This window comes from Antrostomus carolinensis, unplaced genomic scaffold (assembly GCF_000700745.2).
Source record: "Antrostomus carolinensis isolate BGI_N321 unplaced genomic scaffold, ASM70074v2 scaffold16326, whole genome shotgun sequence".
Classification (NCBI taxonomy): Eukaryota; Metazoa; Chordata; class Aves; order Caprimulgiformes; family Caprimulgidae; genus Antrostomus; species Antrostomus carolinensis.
In genome coordinates this window covers 1-19,921 of record NW_010322657.1, presented here as the reverse complement: position 1 = coordinate 19,921, position 19,921 = coordinate 1, and the positions used below count along the sequence as shown (strand labels likewise).

The following is a 19,921-nucleotide window of genomic DNA, read 5'->3' as shown; positions in this document are numbered from 1 at the left end:
GGAATTGATTTCTGCAAGTAAACATTATTTCAGAAAACAGCTTTGCAAAAGAGAAGTAGTTTTTCTAACTCTGGAGAATCAGACACACAGATACACTCATTTCATACCAACTTACCTAGCCACATCAAACGATTGTGCCTTTTGCAGTTTTGCATTTAGCTGTGATCCTGGACCAGATCTACTAAAGGAAGAACTCTTTGGTAATGTGGCTGTAAATAAGATAATACATGTCTTTATTAGCATTAGCATTTTAAACTGTAGAATTTCAATGACATTCATTTAGTTCCTAACATCAAATACAAGTATTACAGTTCTTTTGATGGTATCCCTTTTAAAAATATTAAGATAAGTTAATCATGTCTAACAAAATGTGTGGAAACACACAGGCACTTCTCTCATATATTTTTAATCTTTCAGTTTTATGCAAACACTGTTGATATCAAATTAGATTGTGATTAATGTTAGAAATCATATGTATTCCAGTGTTTTAAAGCAATCCCAACAAATAGCAGCACTTCAGTTATAAACAGACAGGAGAGGACCAATTTCTAGACAGCAGTTTATTGGCAAACTAGATTTATCACACTGCTGTTATAACAGGGTTAATACCTTGCTCAACATGACTGACTGTTATAGTGTGGTATGTCCATGTTTCTTCTTTTAACTTTTATACAAGTTTGCTTACCAATTACATTAGGCTAAACCAAAATACAGTCCTTACTCAAAATCATTCTTTAAAGTAAGTTAGAATGGCTAATTCCATGTCTACTGTTCTCTGGATCCAAAGAAAATGGCAAAATAGTTTGTTAATAGCAAGAGAATAAACAGTTTCAGTATGTAGCATACCAGGATGAGCAAAAGCAGGCAGAGGCTGTATAACAGCAGGAGCTCCATTAGCCAGGGGAGGTACTGCTGCAGCAGGAACAGAAGATACTAACGGTGGAGACATTCCTACTACTGGAATAGATGCCATTGGCACTGGGGCAACAGTTGTAAGAGATGGCATGCTGGCAATGCCCCCAATACCTATGGGCAAGAAAAGCAGAAATTTTTTCTGATTTCTAATACGATATAACAATTTAACTGCAGCCTGCAACCCAGCAGTAAAAGCAGAATTAAAGAGCAAACTGAAATGGAAACTTTCACACACTCCTTGAAAGAATTCTTACAGTCCACTGCACCATTAGCATGGCAGGGGAACATAAAACAATGCAGAGGGAGCAACATATGTATGCATATAAGATCACAGTGTTTGCAACACTGACCCAAAAAGTCTATTAGCATTTGCTGAAGAAAAGAATTGTTTGCCTTGAACTAAATGAAGAGCAGCACTGTCAACTTCCAGTGAGTAATGAACCCAAAGCCTACATTTAGCCCCAGCTGAAAAGAACAAGCTTCAGGATAACTGCTTGCAGCCTATTGTCAAGATGAAACAGTGCAAAGCTAATAGGGTAAAGCACAGTAATGAGGTATTTTAGGTGTAAGCACAGTTGCATGGATAACATGGAGGTTACAGAGGTCCAGTGATGCCAATGGGAAGAATGAGGCTTTGTGCAAACAGCTAAGATCAAGTCTACACTGAATGAGGAAAAAAGGGAAATCACAGATTTTTCTGCTTTTCTTGGGGGTTTGACTTTATTATGTCTTTTTTAAACCAGTATTTGTTCCGTTCGATTTCTTAAAGTCAAAAATAAAACTGCTGCAAAACTTGTGGAACGACAACTGATCAAATAACATGGTTGCACCCAGTTCAAATGCACTATTCCCTTTTCTTAAGGACAGCAGTGATGCTCAGGCACCAATCAACTTGAATCCCAGCAATGACTAAAACAGAAAGGTAAAGAACCTCCCACTACAGCATACATCAGATTATCAAAGTTTCAAACATGAGGTTCAGCTTGATTTTGTTATTTTCCTCTCACTATCCCATTTTCCCTACTCTTTTCCTTGAAATGATGGTGACCTTGGCAGTACTAACCATAAGAACTGCATCAGCAGCTCTTTTAGCCAATACCAGTGCAGCACTGTTCATATAATAAAAACAGAGAGGTGCACTACTACCATGATTTGTAAAAAGTTAAGAAAAACATAGCTAATCTTGCCAAAGCTGGAGATCCTTTAATGAAAAATACAGATAAATAACAACAGTTTAAATAAGAACTCCAACACGTTGGAATGCACTAGCCCTGCTACCTGATCCATCTTTTTTCCCTGCAAAAACTTTTGTTTGGTATATACAGGGAGCAGCACAAAACCTGAAGCAAACAGGACCTCAGTTTATGTTATTCAATATGGTTGGGTGCTAAAAGCTCATTGAGATTTTTTTTTTTTTTTTGAGCATGCGCATGCACGTGGAAGTATTTGGTTTTAAGTCCACATACTTTTATGTATGTATACTCTTTTTCCTAAAAGATTCTTTTAGAAACTGCAAAACCATCAAATTCAACTTAGGTTGCTATAATACAAGCTAACAAGGAGGAAAACAAAGAGCTTACCAAATCCTGGTGCACTAGGCAGAGCAATAGGTGGCTGCTTCATGACAGGAGGCAGTGCAGATGGGAGTTGATAACCTTGCAGTTTTAATTTGATAAGTTTCATAGCTATTGAAAACTCCAACTGATCCATCCTCCCATCATTGTTCATGTCAGCTAGAGCCCTAGAAAATACATTATTTTCAGTTAGATTCTTAAATTCAGAATTTGAGGAACTGACCTAGGAGTGTGTATACATAAGCATATATATTCAAGACTAACTGATTTCCATTCAAAATAATTATGCCAGGCTAAAACTGGTCATGAAACAAGACACTGTTTAAACCAAGAGCTTCTTGATTTCTTTCTTGGAGCAATTAATAAGTTCTTTTAAAGTTGTTTTTCAACTCTTAGAGGAATTACAGTGAAGCATCTAAAGAAAAAGGATTAATGTAATTCTACAAAAACTTAGCAAAATCACACATATGAAACTACATGGTACTACAAACAGCACCACAGGGAATCACATTACTTAGTCTGCAAATCTCTACTTTAGCTACACTTAAAATAAAACGTTCTTTAGATCTGTGCACTTTAACTAAATGCCATTAGCGTACAAACGTGTTTTCAGTTAAACAATAGTACTCAAGATGAAACATTGAGCCTAGACCTTGAATAAGCTTTCATGTAAAGTAGTCTGACTTAAACAGTCTTCTTTTTGTTTCTTCATTTGATGGTTAAGAAAACCATGCTCAGCAGGGAATAGGGTTGGGAGGTTCAGGGGAGAGAAGCAGGAAGAAGAATGTTAGTTTCTGCAATTGCAAACCAAAAACCAGAGTAAATGCATATTAATAATATAATCAGTTGTAAACTTAGTTTTAAACATTATGCTTATTTCTTTGCATTCATTTGAAGAATTAAGTACACATTTCAGTATTGGAATAATAGATATTTTTAAGTTCATGTGTACATTTGCATGTCACAACCATGACAATACAAAGGATCCAGGCAGTCTAGTTAAACTAGAGCTTTATTTCTGATCAAATCCCTGTCAAGGAAAGCTTCCATGCAAGTATGTCAATGAAAAATTATTAAAAAATTACTGCAATAAATTGACAGTTATTTATAATTGATACTTAAACAAGTAGACAGCCAGGTAAATCCAGTGGCAAAGCATTCACAAAATGAAAAACCCTACAAAAAATCCTAGGAAAACACAACTAAAAAAAAGGTAGGAAAACCCAACTAAAAAAAGGTAGGAAAACCCAACTAAAAAAAGGTAGGAAAACCCAAAGAAGTAGATCCCAGCAGGGGCTGTCACGGGTCAATTATATATTTTAAACAGTTTCCCCTGGTTTAGATCACCAGTGGCATTTCCCCAAAAATGAAGACAATCCAACTGTTCCCAATACTTATAAGCCTTTTCAGCGATGTAGCTGTCCTAATCCACCAATTTTGATGTCACAAGGCTAAATAATACTACTGAAAATCTGACAATAATATTTAAACAAGAAAGAGAGTGTCTGGTAAGGAAACTGTAGACTGTGAGGTTTACAGTTAAAAAGTATACATTGCATGACTCCCTGAAAGATATTGAATTACTACATATAATTCATTGAAGAACAAGTTCTGGCTGTGAGACCTTCTAGTATTTGTTGCCTGAAGCTTCATATCACAGAGTTTAATTTACAAATAAAATCTCCTGCTCTTCAGTTAACTTTAAACCTCCCTCTAATGCCACTACTAGCAAGTCTTTGGAAGCCTAAATTTTGCCAAAACTGATTCTGGGATGCACAGAGCAAATGTGATTTGGATTCAAGTTTCAGTCATGATGGCTTAGTATGTGGTTCATTTGACAAATAATCAGTTAAAAATATCCTACTGTAGCAGTCAGACTTCACGTATGGTAGTCCAAGCAGCAGAAGTGGGAAGGCCAGCATGGCAAACCTGGACCAAAAGAAGTACAAATTTGGAATGGGTATCTCCTCTTCCTTGCAGAACACCACTGCTTCTGATAACTTCCACAGAGAGGAAGCAACACACTGCTACTTCCCGGTGTACTGGCAGGCTAAGTTCAAGTAGAAGACAATGTTTTTGTCTTCACGCAACTTGTGGAGCCAAGTGGGAGAACCCTAGTGAAGGCAGAGAAGACTGTCCTATGAGTGTTGAGCAACAGCAAGGATAGACTGTATAGCTGTTAATGAAAAATGTATATTTCAAAATGAGAGGTACAGTTACTTCTAGAAAATAGTTAAAAACACAGAGTTGGTTTCTGACATTTTGTTATTGAGGATATCCATGTTCCATTAATTCTGAAGTGCAATGGCTTTCTCTGCACAGAAAAATATTATGAGTTTATTAGCTTCCACCATATCTTTCTGTCCGGTGGGGTGTACACACCACATGTCACTATATGCAAACCTGCAAGCAGACTGCATGTATGCGCTTCTCCTCCTGTACAATAAAATGGGTATAAACCTCAAAAGGACATGTTTGCATCCCTCTGAAGTTTTCTCTATATCAGAAATGATTCTATCAATTTAAAATTCCTGTAAAAACCCCAAATTCACTTTGAAGGAATTCATAGTTCAGCTATAATAATTAAGAATAACTACTGTTAGCTATTTTTCAACAATAGCATGGCAGTGTCCCACAACATGCTGTAGAATTTTTTGCTGCCCAAAATCATCACTTAGGCTTACAAGGAAGAGCATTACTCAGTACATTTACATTTTGCAACCAAACCAGTTTGTATAATGTCCATTAGTCATCACCTATAAACAACCATGACAGATTTCCAGACACCGCACTTGGGAGAAATACATGCCGCAAGTCTTACAAACGAGAAACATAAAAGAGGCAAAAGGTATTTAGAGTGTTAGAATGTCAGAAACTTAATGGTTAAATGTATTTTCTGAAGTGCTCCCTTTTGTGGGTTTTGCACTAGAAAGTAAACCAACATACTGTGAATGAACACAGCAAGTAAGAAAGCCTCATTAGAAAATTAGAGTATTAAGAGTAATGGAAACCAGGAGCAGATAATTAGCTTCATTTAACTGATGCTTACAAGCAGACACCACACCTTTTTGAAGGCAATGAAAGAAAATTCAAGAACATACAAAAAGGAAAACGTGTGGGGTTTTTAATGAAAGTTTAGTTCAATGCTTGCTTAGCCATTCTTCTGTCAGATGCCCAGTGGAAACGGGCAGTAAAAACCAGGCTTATATAGCGAGCGAGCTGAGGATGTGCATAGGAACAAACCTAGAGAAATTCATCAGGATAAACGTATTCTAAGAGATTTTTGACAGTAATCCAACTGTCAGTAGTCCTCCCAAAAACAACTTGTTCCCCAACATACAGAGGGGTCAGCTCCATAGTGACCAACTGGCACTGACAGCTCAAATAAATAGTCACAATGTTCCTTAACTCTTTGCATTTAAGCAAAGCAATAACACAAGCTGTATTTAAAATAGTCTTACTTGTTCCACCTAAGAGGCTTCTACACCTGCAAATATTTGGATTTATAAAACTTAAGACATTCTATTACTAAAACACAGGGAGAGTCCCTCAACCTGTCATATGCATGGCCATGAAAATGCAGTAAGAATAAATATCACACTGTAGGTGACCTTGATTCTCCAGGCACTATTTACAGACTAAAAACAGTACACAGTAAGTCTTTGCATTCCATATGAGAAAATATTAATTGTCCAGTAATAAGAAACTTTGATGTGCACCAGTCTCATTGCTTTCATTGAACTCCTATTCCCATAATCATCAGTAGCTTTTAATTTAACGTCTGACCTTCTGTTCAACTACTTTACTCCATGTTAATAGCTTTGCTATTTAAATTAACAGTACAGATTTCAGTGAGAAAAAATTATGTACATGCTACAGAATTTGTACACATTTTTACAGCATGCTAACAAAAATCAGCTTTTGTCTGACAAAATCTTTAGTGCAAAAACAGGACAAATTTCCATTTCTAATTACCGATCTTAGTGTCATGCTGTTAGATTACAGTGCTACTTCTGAATAAACATCACCTTAAAGGCAGTGAGTGGCTGACAGTAAATGCTACCTAATTTCACTATTCTGCTTCTAATGAAATTTGGAAGAATGTAGTGTCCTTAAACTTGTTTCATTTAAGGTCTGGTCGGAACCAGTGCAGAGCAGTAAATGTATTAAACATTGACAAAATATTTATCATATTTTATAGAATAGGCCTGTGTTTATAACAGGGGTTTTCTAATGAGAATAGATGCAGTGGGCTTCATCACAATGCTAGGTTTCAGGTGCTGACAAAATTCTTCCCCTACAGATCTCTTCCTCCTCCTCTCTCTCCTCTTTTCTGCAGAATGCAAAGACAACTTGATTATTTTTACATTTACGAGGTGCAGAAACTGAGCTTGCACAGCATTTTTTTCCTGTCAAATATGCTTATGGTTAGCCTACAAAATATCTATCTCCATGAAAATAGCACAGTGTTAAAACAAGGACATCTCTTTGCAGTTCAAAAAATCTGGATTTATTTAGCTTTTTTTAGATTACAAAATCCCATACTGCATTATGAAACCCAGCCATAATGGAAAAAATGAGTCTTTAGCATCAGCCACTTAATCAATGCATGTATAGTAAAAGTTGCAACTCACAGAATCGCCACCCATCATCTTTCACTCCCACGCTTGGACACAAAATTAAGAAGGTTGTGAAGGAAGCATGTCAGAAATAGGTAAGTCAACCAATGGCTTTACTCTGTCCTGAAAAAAGTAACTCACTCTAAATACACAAAAAACAGATGGCATTGATTATTTTAGTTCTCATTTATTTCCAGAGAGACAGGCTACACAGAAGATGCTTTTTGAGGCCACCATTCATAAGGGCTTTAGAAGAAAGCCAGATTATTGCCTACTTACAAAGTTATCTTCCAAACCACTGCAGTCTCAATTCAAAGCCTACTTAGAGGCTTCTTAATAGATTACCATCTTGGCAGAGTCCAAAGCTTGTAAAGGATAGAACGGTAAAGAAGTTGTCATGACAGACCATAATAATTCCAGTAATTTGCTCCACTGAAGTCCCAGAGACTTCTTTTTTCTTAAATGAATGATGGGTAGAAGGGACATAGGAATTCTCAAGGCTAAAATTTATGGAGCTACTATTTTTAGAGAATGTGAATTCTGGGGAAGCTTTGATTAATAGCCGAAATTAAAATAATACATACTCCTCAGAGTCTCATCATAGAAAACAATTACACCAGCTGCAGTATATTCTCAAAGCAGCTCTTGAGGCAGAAGATAGGTAGATGGGACTTCAGTTAGCTAGCTAGCATTTCTTGAAGTTCTAGTGAAAATTATTTTTGAATGATACAAAAATGGCAACTTAATGTTAAATAGAATTAAAATATAAGACAGAAAATCCTTATACTGCTCACTTATGCAAACAAAATTATCTCACACATGAGACTACTTTTGGAAACTCAGGGAGAGAAAGGGCTTGCCTTTCCTGCAGAGAGCTCTGAAAGTAGTACAGCCAATGACTCATTGGGCCAATCCCATCTGCAGTCCCTTTCCCAGTTGTGTTTTCTACACAAGAACTTCCATAGCCAACAAAACAGATGAAACTTTGTACTAGCATAAGCTTGTCTATATACAGCTGTAGGAAATCCTTTATGAAACAAATGCTAGGCTCCTATCTTGCAGACAGATTAATAGGATCAACTGAATTCAAAATAAGTAGCCTCATTAAGAATAGGAAAACACTTCCAAAACACATGCATACACTTCCACATTTCTAGGATCAGAAAATTAATCTGAGGAGTTTTACAAGTTGCCCTAACTCAGAAAAATAGCTTTCCTTCCTTAAAGACTGCTGTATCTCCCCTGCTCTCCCTCTAATAACCAAATGCTATCTTAGAAGAAATAAAATCTATCTATTCAACAAATACAGAATACTGATACAAAAGAAGTTTTATGCAGTTTGTATCTCTCACAGAGATTCTGGGCTTATTACTCCAGAACTCCTCCCTCTAATAGAGTACTCACGGATCTATCTCAGTGTTAACAGAGATTTAGATAGACAACATTAGAATATTGCTATTAATCCACAAAGCAAGTGTGCCACTCCGAGATCTTATTCCTGGGAGCTAGGACAATAACTCACATTTTTCAATGCAGTCTTGAGCATATTGTGATGTCCTTTGCAGGCTGCAAAGGCCTTCTTGCCACTGAACAACAGTCTAATTTCTATTGTTTCTGTGGGACAGCAGTAATCTGTGGTAGGTTACAAGCAAACATTCATTGATAGATCGAAACAGTTAAAATCATTTGAGCTGTGGGAAAAGAAGCGGGGGAGGTTTCCTTTTTTTTTCCCCCCTCTTTTTAAGGGGGTCTTCCTACCACGATGCAACAGTTTTCCTACTTAGTTATTGTAATTCCAACTAGGAATATACACAAGTGATCTAGATTTTTACTTAAATATTGACTTCTCTGAATTCAGACATGATAAAAAAGGAGACAGTGAGAAAAGGATGTTTACCTGCTTTTTTATGATTTATAAAGGCAGCATGAATAAGTTTTAGTTCAGCTTTATTTAAAAAAATGTGCAAGTTCAGTTCTTGTCTCTATGACAACTACAGAACTAGTGGAATGATTCTCTCCCTCTCAAGAGGCTGAAAAACTGAATAATTCAGAGAGGAAGAGATTTTTAGTCAGACTATTTACAACTGTTTAGTTTTGTTAACACCTATTTAAAGCTAGTGCCTACAGAATATTTTTGGAGAAAGGATGTCTTGTTTAAGACAAAACTTCTTTTCTTGGTTAATTCCAAAGAGACATTTGAAGTTTCAATGAGTTTTCAACAAAGATAACCAGACCAGATTTGATATTTGTAAGATGAGGATAATTTGAAAAGAAAATAAGCTATTTATTTAAAAGCCATGTAAACACAGCCCCTCTTTTAGGCATGCATATTTCCAAAGCAATTGTTTTTCTGGCAAGAAAAGAATTCTCTTCTTTCTCCAGTTAGAGCAAGATTTTGCCTTTAGAAGTCCTTACTAGAACCAAAAGTTTTTATAATGGCAATAAACTACCCTCTCTTTCAAACAGTTCGCAACAGAGGAAAAGTTGCTGCTTTTTCCCCAATCTAGAATGAAAACCAGTACTATCTTACTCTGTCTAGCACCAAAAAAAGTTTTAGTTGTAATCTAATTAATGTAAATTATGAATAATCCATGCAAGTTAGCATAGAATCATAGAATGCTGTGAGTTGGAAGGGACCCACAAGGTCCATCAAGTCCAACTCCTGTCCCTGCATAGGACAGTTGGAAGATTCAGAGCATGGATCTGAGTGTGTTGTCCAAATGCTTCTGGAATATTGTGAGGCTTGGTGCCATGACCACCTCCCTGGGGAGCCTGTCCCAGTGCTCCACCACCCTCTGGGTGAAGAACCTTTTCCTAATGGCCAACCTAAACCTGCCCTGGCACATCTTCCTGCCGTTTCCCCTGGTCCTATCATAGGTCACCAGAGAGGAGAGATCAGGACCCGCCCCTCCTCTTCCCCTTGTGAGGAAGTTACAGACCATGATGAGGTCTCCTCTCAGTCTCCTCTTCTCCAGGCTGAACAAACCAAGCAACCTCAGCCTCTCCTCACATGGCTTCCCCTCTAAGTCCTTCTCTGGACACTCTCCAGTAGCTTTAGATCCTTTTTATACTGTGGCACCCAAAACTGCACCCAGTGTTCAAGGTGAGGCCACACCAGTGCAGAGCAGAGCAGGATGATCACCTCCCTCGACTGACTCGCAATGCAGCGCTTGATGCACCCCAGGATAGACTGATATAACCCTGTAAGTCTGGCAGGCCATATAATTTGGAGCAGAAACAATTGCAATCCTGCATGAAGAAACTGGCAGATCGTAGAGATGTTTGTGATGTGTAAAATACAGCAATGGAGATTTTGATCTGTCTAAACCCACTAAGGAATAATAAAAATTTCAAGTTTTCAAGTTTGTTCTGGTTTCACTAGAATAGAGTTAATTTTCTTCTTAGTAGCTACAAAACACTGTGTTTTGGTTTCAGTATGAGATTTGTTATGAGAAGAATGTTGCTAACATACTACTGGTTTTAGTTGTTCCTGGAAGATTAAGGATGTTTCCAATCTCCCCTTGTTCTGCTAGTCTGCAGGTGCAAAGGACTGAGATGGGGGGAGCAGTAATTAGCAAAACCCAAAACGGGCATTTGGATACGCCAATGAGCTATTCTATATCATATACCATCATGTTCAGTATATTAATGACTGGGAAGGTGGGGATCCTCTTGGGGATCACTCAGGCTTGCTCTTCCAGGATTGTGGTTTCAGTTTTGGGACTGTTTCTGCTCCAGGATCGCTGGCTGGGAACAGGCTGAGCAATGGTCAGCGGGTGGTGAGCAATTGCACTGTGCACTCACTTGCATATTCTATTATTACTGTTATTATCATTATTATTTTAAGTTTATTTTATTTCAATTATTAAATTGTTTTTATCTCAATCCACGAGCTTCCTTACCCTTTCCCCTACTCCCTGGGAACAGGGGAAGAGTCAGCAAGCAGCTGTGTTTCCCTGCTAGCCAAGTGAAACCACCACAAAGCTGCATCTCAAACTACAATGTAAATAGCCTACCCCAGTCTTAATTTTTGTAACAAATTTTGCAAGTCTTACACAGGCTTTCCCATTAGAAGATTTATGATACTAATTACTGTGCTCAGCGATTGTATTAGTACAGCTTTAATAAAGTTGAAAGCATTTAGTAATTTGAAGTGAGGGTTGCAAATTGCAAACTTAAAAAATGCCATTTGTAGAAAAACAACTACTTCCAATAACTGAACCAGTAACTTTAAAACTCAGCTAAAACATACTACAAAGCATATTTACCTTACAGATTCTTGGAAAGCACACTGAATTAATAGGTGATTTTAAACTCCAGAATGTGAAATATAGTTACTACCCAAGTCTGTACCAGCAAATTTCACTCTGAGACGTAACTGCAATTCTCCCATGTACTCACCATATCTGTGCTAACACCGGCTGAGGTAATCCAGATTGAAAAAAAAAGTTTCTAGCTTGATCACCTATAAAATAGGACATAATTTCAGAAAATGCTAAAAATACCTTTAAGAGGAAAGAGAAAATCATGAGTCAAAAATATCTAAAACAAGCAACAGTAAAGCCATAAATACTTAACACTATGCATACATAACAGAGTATGAGATTTAATCTTATTTTGTCACTTGCAAACCTGCCAGGTATTTCCAACAACCACATACTGTTTAAGTTTGCAACAGTCAGCACCACAGGAGTCAACTGGGCAAAAACATTTAGAGCAATGGGAAATTAATGGTTCACAGCCCAGTCCCTAACCTGTGTTAATGGCTCTCTCTGCAGGAATCATATGCCTTGTGAGAACAAGAAATTTTTTTCTTCCACATAAAGTATGTATTAATACAAACTCTATTTTATATTTTTTGAAAATACAATGGCAGCCACCTAGCACAAACTAAATAAAGTGTTCTTTACCCTGACGTGAACCTGATAGGCCACTATCAAAGAAGGTAACAGCATATTTCAAAGTCATTTTCCAACTATCAATTAGAAGGACAGCAAAAAAATTACAAAGTGATTAGGCACTTGGAAATGCTGTGGAAAGTTGTAAACAGCTGTTGTAAACAACTTTGCAGGAAATCTGTAAAGAGCCTAGAAATAGCATTAAATATCAAAGGAGGTCAATAGAAACAGCAGTATTTTGTACCATATGTATCACCTAACAGGAGCAGAAACAATCAAATTGTATACTTGGAGATATGTAAGGCTGAGATGAGATTCTCCTAAGAATCCAGTTCTGATTTCACACTCTGGAAATCCTCTTGATGGATGATACAGCAAGGAAGGTAAAAAACTTCTATACCTTTCATTTCAATTGAGCAGAATTTAGATAGCACTGAAGAAAATTAAATTAAAATTAAACTAACAAAAACAGAGGCATCCTATTGCCTTTAAAACCAAAGCAAATTAGTGGTGTTCAATAAAAATTGAGTAGGATCAGTGCAATTCCTTGGAGCTTTGCTTCCCACAATTTACATCAATTTTGCCATTTAGATTTTTTAAGAGGTCACCCACACAAATTTCACTAGTTTAAACAATCAGTTTCTGAAACAGATTTCAATTATATTGATACACATTTATTTAAACAGAGTTCTTAATCTATTAGTATGTTAGCATGGTGAGTTGACCCCAGGCAGAAACTAAGCACTCAGCTACTCACTCATTTCCCTCTCCCCAGCAGGATGCGGAAGAGAATAGGGAGAGCAAAAATGAGGAAGCTCAGAAAACCCATTGGTCATGATAAAGACAGTTTAATAAGTGAAAAAGTGGAAAACAACCCCAAGTGATGCAAAGGCAATCACTCAACACGTCCCTCAAGCTCAGTCTCTGAGTAATGGCTACCTTGGAAGACAAGAGCTCCCCTCCACCCTGCCCCAGGATTTTGCCGAGCATGGTGGTATAGGATAATCCTTTAGTCAGCTGGGGTCCGCTGTGTCTCCTTCCCAACTTCTGGCCCAGCAAGAAAGAGTGAAAGTCTGGAGGCTTTGCAAGCACTGTTCAGCACAGCCAAAACACTGATGTGTTATCAGCACTGCTTTAGTCACCATACAGGCTGCTACAAAGCAAGTTAACTCCATCTCGGCCAGACAGGACAGTGAGTTAAGTCACCGAGCATATTCAAAGCACTATAAATATTACCAGGCATCATGGTGATTCCACATCCTGAATTCTAACTCTACAGTTTGTAAGTATCAGCTACAGTTATAAATAATTTTAATCCTTCTTACAAAAAATAAAGTAGCATAAACCGGGTATATAGCTGGTAAATATCAGAAAATATGAGAAAAGATGGGGTATATGTGGCAAGGCAAAAGAAAAATGGGATATAAAATGAGTAAGATCTGTTCAATTTTTTAAATTCTTATGCCCAAATGTCTCCCAGGCAACTCTGTACATATTTAGACTCATTAGTTAAGATTTAATTAAATGAAATTAGAAGGGAAAACTATTTCATTACCAGTGATAAATCCAGCTATTGGTTTCAGACTATGGAACTGTTGATCATGTTTAGCTCTCTCCTCCACAGTAATAGCCCAGATATCCAGGTTGCCTAGTTCAAAAGAAACGGAGAAATAAAATTAAGAAATGTTATCTAAAAGCAACATTATTTTTCTTTCTGAGTGTAACTATATCATATCATATTGGACCTCTGAAAACAACATACACATCCAAAGTCTATAACTGAAAGCTCCACGAACCCTTAAATAGCCAGTTAGGACTTATGAACTTAACAGAACTAAGTGTTACCAAATTAAGATGACTGCTGAGCACTGATTCACTTATCTGGCTCATATGAAAATTTAAGTTACAACCAGGCTACTCAAAGTGTAAGCAAACTTACAAATAGCCCACTGAAAGTCAACATCAGCATGCCAGGGGATATAATGCAGAAAGTTTGTAACACTAGATATTTAGGGGGTGGGAGGTCATTTGCCTCTCAGAGCACATACAGTTGAAATGCAAGTTCTTTTAAATTAAAAGGTACCTCAAACAATCCGTTGTGTACTATGTGGTTTTGTACTATTACAGGAGAAGAACTCTCTTCACTTGTCTAAGAAAAGTTCAATTCAACCAGAGAGTAAACATTTTTCATGGGCAACAATAGCACAGGAAAGCATGCTCCTCATTCTTCTGAGAATGAGAAATCTGAGTAAAAATATGTTACACAGACCAGGTCCTTCACACCACACAAACTGGAGGTGAATATTTAGTTTATATTGTGATTTACTATCCTTCTACAGTGCCATACTTCCACAATGCTCCCTCCAGTTCTACCTCGATCTTTGCAGCAGTTCCTCTCCTTTCTCTCCTCTTACAGACATTTCACTTTCAGATTATTTGTACTCAGAGCAAATGTATCTCAGCTTCCACTTGAGACCTGCAATGAACTCTCTAACACTGCTCGTCTCAACATTTTCTAACCAGTAAAAATCATGATTTCAACATCTTTAGAAGTACATTGCACTGGTGCACCTTCCTGTAACTCCTACTGTAAAGGAAAGTAATAATATGAAGGGACCTAAGTTAATGGAATCACTGTTTTATTGAAGTAATGCTAAAAGATAAAATGTAGACTTGCAGTAAAATAAAGAGGAGATCAGGCATTCACTTTGTCTCAGCACTAAATTCTCAGAGATTAAATTTCAGGTAACAAGGTCCACAAATATTTACAGTAAGTATTTCAAGCTGCATGCAGGCTGAGGCAGAATCAGATGCAGCAGTTATGAAGAACCCAAGAATTTCCTGCCTCCTGAATTTCTTCTATTTGAAATCTACTTTCATGTGGCAAAATGTACTTTGGAGAGAAAATTAAATGGACAAGGGGAAGAAAAATATTCCTTTAAATGGTAGATTTCATTAATTTTAAAAAAGCTACAATTTTGGTAAAAATTATCACCTCAGTTTCAGGTAGCATGTATTTCTAGAAGCAGACAGGCTAGTAACACGTAATTAAAAAACCCTGATTTTTTAAGATTAGTCCAAAAATCCCAGAATTTTAGTGATTAAACTCACAGAGCCACTGTAAACAGATTTCATAGCTATGATCCCTGTGGGGATGAAACAGGATTCTTCTTTGGATATGAACATCCCAAAACATAAGAGTTCATGTAGCAATTATCTCCCCCATCTTCTCATGAACTCCTGACAAGAGGAAAGGAACGGTGTTGATAAAGACTTTATGACCAATACACAGACTAGTCTTAGGTCAACTAGGAGAAGAAGAACACCTCCCTGTATTATAAACATGACTACTCCAGCCTAAGATCCTAAGGCTGGATGTGGAAGCTTACACAAAGACAGAGAATTTCTTGAATATGATGTGGTGGGGAAAAAGAAATCAACAACAAACCAACATAAAATTTGCAATGATATGCTGGCTTGCTCTCTCTCAGTTTGAAGTATGCATGACTCTAGCATCAAAAAAACCCCAACAAAAAACCTCAAACCCCAAAAAACACAACCAAAAACCCCAACTTGTCCTATCTTTCTGCAAAGAAGGAAATAAAACCCAGAACTAAAAACTCACATGGCACGAGGTAACTAAAAATGTATTCCATTAACTATTTTAAAACAACATTTGTTGATTTCTTCTCTGAAGTCCCTGTAACTAGTACAAATGAGTGTCAATATTTACTCTTCCATATGGAGATTTAGTTGGTATTGAAGAGTAGGTCTCCTTTGTGGGACATGAACATCAGAAGAATCGATGTTAAATCAAGCAAGCCTAGTAGCCTCTTCACTCAGAAAAGTATGAAGACACCTCTGGCATTGCCTCATTTTCATCTATTCTTATTTGAGGAAACAATAAGACCTATGGGAGGACATGAAGCAGGATCTTACCCAGCACCAAGACACCATTCATGGCTTCGGATCCTGGATGCCAATACAGAGGTTGTGGGGCTTTTCAATGTATTTGTATACAAAGGAGGCAGTCACCAAACCACAAAACTGACTCATAAGCAAGCTATTCTTGAATGCAGCTGCAAGCCCTCTAACCATCTTTTCTTTTACATGGCTTAGCAATCACCTCATCTGCAAAAGTGAAGCAGTGGGCTCTCATATATGAAATGGGCATTTTCTTCTCCTAGACAAATCAACAGAAGGTCAAGCTTACCACATTCTTCCCAACAATTATAAAAACCTTACCATGCCTATTTTTTTTTAATTAGTCATCCTTAAAATGAGCTGTATTCTAGAATATCAATGAGTCACCCCAATTTAAATACTGGGTGCTGTGCTCTTTCCACACCCATTTCCCAAGCTGACTTCAAAGATTCTTTAAAAAGAAAGGAAGTGAAACAAAAACATCTTTATTGGTATTCACAAGCAGAAGGGTACCAGATAATGCATATTTGGAGTGAGGGCTCTCCCAGGATGGAGACTGCATAAATCTTTTCCTCTGCACCTTGTTTGGTGACTAAAGGTAACAGAAAATGCTGCATTCTCAAAAGAATGATACATTTCACCATAAAAATTAGAATTTTCTTCACACCATTTGTTTTCTCTTACAACAACCTTTCACTGTCATTCTTCTAAAAGGTAGACAGTAGTCTGCTACTTGGCAGATTTGGTATAAATATCTTAACAAACTACCTTCACATCACAATACAAATTAAATATACTTCAGAAAATACATTAGCCAGATGCTTATTTCAACTTCCTCTTTCTAAGGCAGTTAGACAAGAGAAGTTGTTTAAGAAGAAATAGTTAATTCCTTCCTTCCTAAAGCCATGTACTAGAGTTAACAGGATCCTGGACAACAGATGCAAGATCAAATGGTTTTGCTAGGATAGAGTTATTTTTCTCCTTAGTAATTAGAATAGCTGTGTTTTATTTTCAGTATGGGACTTGTTATGAGAGGAACGTTGATGAAAGCACTAATGTTATTAGTTGCTGCTGGAGCTCAAGGCCACCATGTTTCGCTGGTTCACAGCTGCATCAGGACTGGGAGGGAGAAGCCCAGTGAATAGCAAAACCCAAACTGGCATTTGGATGTGCCAGTGAAATATTCCAGATCATATCCCATCATGTCAGTATATCAACCAGGGCTGACCAGAAGACAGGGGGATTGTCTCAGGGATCGCTCGGGCTGTCGCTCTTCCGGGGTTTCGGATTGATCAAAGCTTTTAGTAACCAGTTTCACTCACAAACTGAGAAAGTCTGGCACCAAACAAGATTTAATTGCAGCTTCCAATCACACATTTGTTCCAGCTACCACGTGCAAAGAGATGCTGCTTCTGTTATGCTTCACGGACTATTTCAGATTGGCAGAGACTACATCCAATCAAGTGTGTTTAACAGAGTTTCTCTAACAACATACTCTGAATAACATGCATGTTTCCTGAAGTCTCCCACTGAAACACCAACACTAGATACAAATTTAGACTTCCATATATATTTATATACATACACACACTGTTTTGTGTAGGTATGTATGCATATGTATGAGTATATATGTATGTACAAACATACATATACACACAACAAGAATCATATCTGCATCTTCAGAGAAAAACCCTTAACAGATGCAACATGTAAGTGAACCAAGCTAGTTCCTAGGTCTCAGCATTGAAACTTATCTTCACAATATTTCCTCACAGTGGTTGCAAAATGGGCACAAAAATATATTTCATGTGAAGAGCAAAATATAATGTCTCTATTGCACTACCAGGGCCCTTCCTGGATCTTCCAAAGAGAATGAAGTTCAAGATGCTATACCTTCCCTTGTTATAAGTGGAGAGCTAAAAAAAGGCAGCACCTTTGTTCTAATCTAAACATGGGTTACAGGACAATAACGAAAATAAATTTGAAGTGATAGCATCTAAAGGCATCTGCTGTACTTTTTAGCAACGATAAAGTCCAGGAATCCTCAAAGAAAAAGTATATTCACTTCTCAGCCACAGCTAGTGCAGAATGAGGCTCTGCCCTACTGCCAGTGGCTGAGTGTCCTGGATCTGCTCTACACACTGTACAACTGCAATGGATCAATGCACAAAAAAGGGATACAGCACAGCTCTGCTGTTTGAATCTTCCGAGATGTCTCTGCAAAATTTCACGTGTTCTCTAAAAGGTGTGCAAAAACATCACAAACCAGATGAACTATCATCTCAGAAAGATCCACTATCCATAAACATTTCCATACAGAACATATTCAGAAAGCAACAGATTTATGCAGGTTTTGCATATAAGAATAGTTCAGAATACACTATAAACAACTTACCCCCAAAAGGTGTTGGAAACTGAGCCATGGTTCTGTCACTTTTAGCTTGTTAATAGATCCCTGAAAAAGAAAAACAAAACAAAACAAAACAGATAATTAAACAGTTACAGAATCTTCCATTTTAAATATATTTTCTGTACCACCATATAATTAATTAGTAAAACAAGAATAAAAGCAATGAAGAAGCAGGATCATATAAATACTACCTGCAAGAACTGTTACTTACAAGAGAACTAAATGTCTCACTTTTGTACTACCCTATGTATCCATGAGTGCTCTTTCCTACTAGCAAACAGGTACATTTCAGTTCTGTTTCAAGAATGACCTCAAAACCAATCTTCATTTATAAATAATCAGTGATGTAGTAAAGAAAAGAGTTAGGTCAGCCACAACAGACAAGCTCACTTGACAAGTGAGCTCACAGACAAGCTTACTTTACCGGGTGTTAGATCTCTGCTCCTACTTAAGAGCAAAATTGTCTCTACCATCAACTGTTAAAAACATACAACATTGTCAGCGATCTGTTTTTTATTCCTGACAGAAAAATTCATGAAATGCACTGTCCTGCTTAGAGTTCCTTTGTGTTAAACAAAGTACATTAAAAAATGAAACTAGATTTCAAGACTGCTTTACTCCCAAACTAGCCCACAAATTTAATAAGCACATCCAAACAAAGTGCTAAAGGTGGCATCACAAGCAAAAATACATTAGTTGGTGGGAGATACTCAAGTTAGCAGTGCTTACTCTTCAAATAAAAGCAATCTACACAGTCTAGAAATTTAATCTTTAAAGAAAAAAGGAAAAACATTTTTCTTACTCCACACAAAGACTGACATGGACTGCCTGAGCCAAGAGGACAATAGCTAGCAACAGAGCCACAAAACAATGAAAAAGCAGCCTCTTTTCCTACTAGATTCCACTCATGTTTTCCAGGCAACAGGAGAAAAGCAAAAGGAAACAGAGTCAGAAGGAGAATAATTTAGACTGCTTGAACAGCAGCAGAAATTTATCAATATCACTAAGAAAAGGCATTAACTTGCATCAACAATTTCCTTTTGTCTGAATTTCTTGTTTGCTCCCCCCACCATCCCCCTTTCACACTTCCCACACACTCTTCTGGCTTCCAACTTGGGAACCTACTATATATACACTCCACATATGTCACTGCAGAAAAACCCACAGCACTTTTGTACGCCAGTCTCCCCATCAGTTGTAATTTAAAGAACTACGAAAAAAATACTGATTTTTTTTTTCCCATAGTTTGGCAGAGCAACCAAGCGTGGTACATGACTCAGAAACCTTCTTCCAAATGCCAGGTAACACAGCCAATACTAATTTCAGGCACAACTAGCATTATATCAAAAGTTTAAAATCACATGCATACTGATACGGTGTTTTCAGAATAAGCCATCTTAGCAGTATGGCTCCTTCAAAAACATTACTTAAGTGATGCTGCTAGAAGATCAGCACTTTAATCTTTGCTCATGTTTTCTTAGTGTACTCTGTTGTAGGCAATATCTCTATTATGCTTCTATTTTTCAAAACTGCAAGTAAAACGTAGGGGTGGAGGGAGAGAAGGAGGGAGAGAAGGAGGGA

General features: G+C 37.3%; 1 protein-coding gene across 3 annotated transcripts in view; it reads right to left on the bottom strand.

The window, feature by feature from the left end:
- The window catches only part of ITSN1 (intersectin 1), a 105,092-nt gene extending 86,739 nt beyond the window's left edge, over nucleotides 1–18,353 (bottom strand). For all 3 annotated transcript variants that reach the window (XM_010170323.1, XM_029085537.1, XM_029085538.1), the window contains exons 1-6: nucleotides 18,326–18,353; nucleotides 13,562–13,654; nucleotides 11,510–11,573; nucleotides 2,496–2,656; nucleotides 847–1,026; nucleotides 116–209 (exon numbers count right to left, since the gene is read on the bottom strand). In XM_010170323.1, the coding sequence (XP_010168625.1) occupies nucleotides 116–209; nucleotides 847–1,026; nucleotides 2,496–2,656; nucleotides 11,510–11,573; nucleotides 13,562–13,654; nucleotides 18,326–18,353 (620 nt within the window). The remainder of the gene's footprint in view (nucleotides 1–115; nucleotides 210–846; nucleotides 1,027–2,495; nucleotides 2,657–11,509; nucleotides 11,574–13,561; nucleotides 13,655–18,325) is intronic.
- Nucleotides 18,354–19,921: the final 1,568 nt, after the last annotated feature.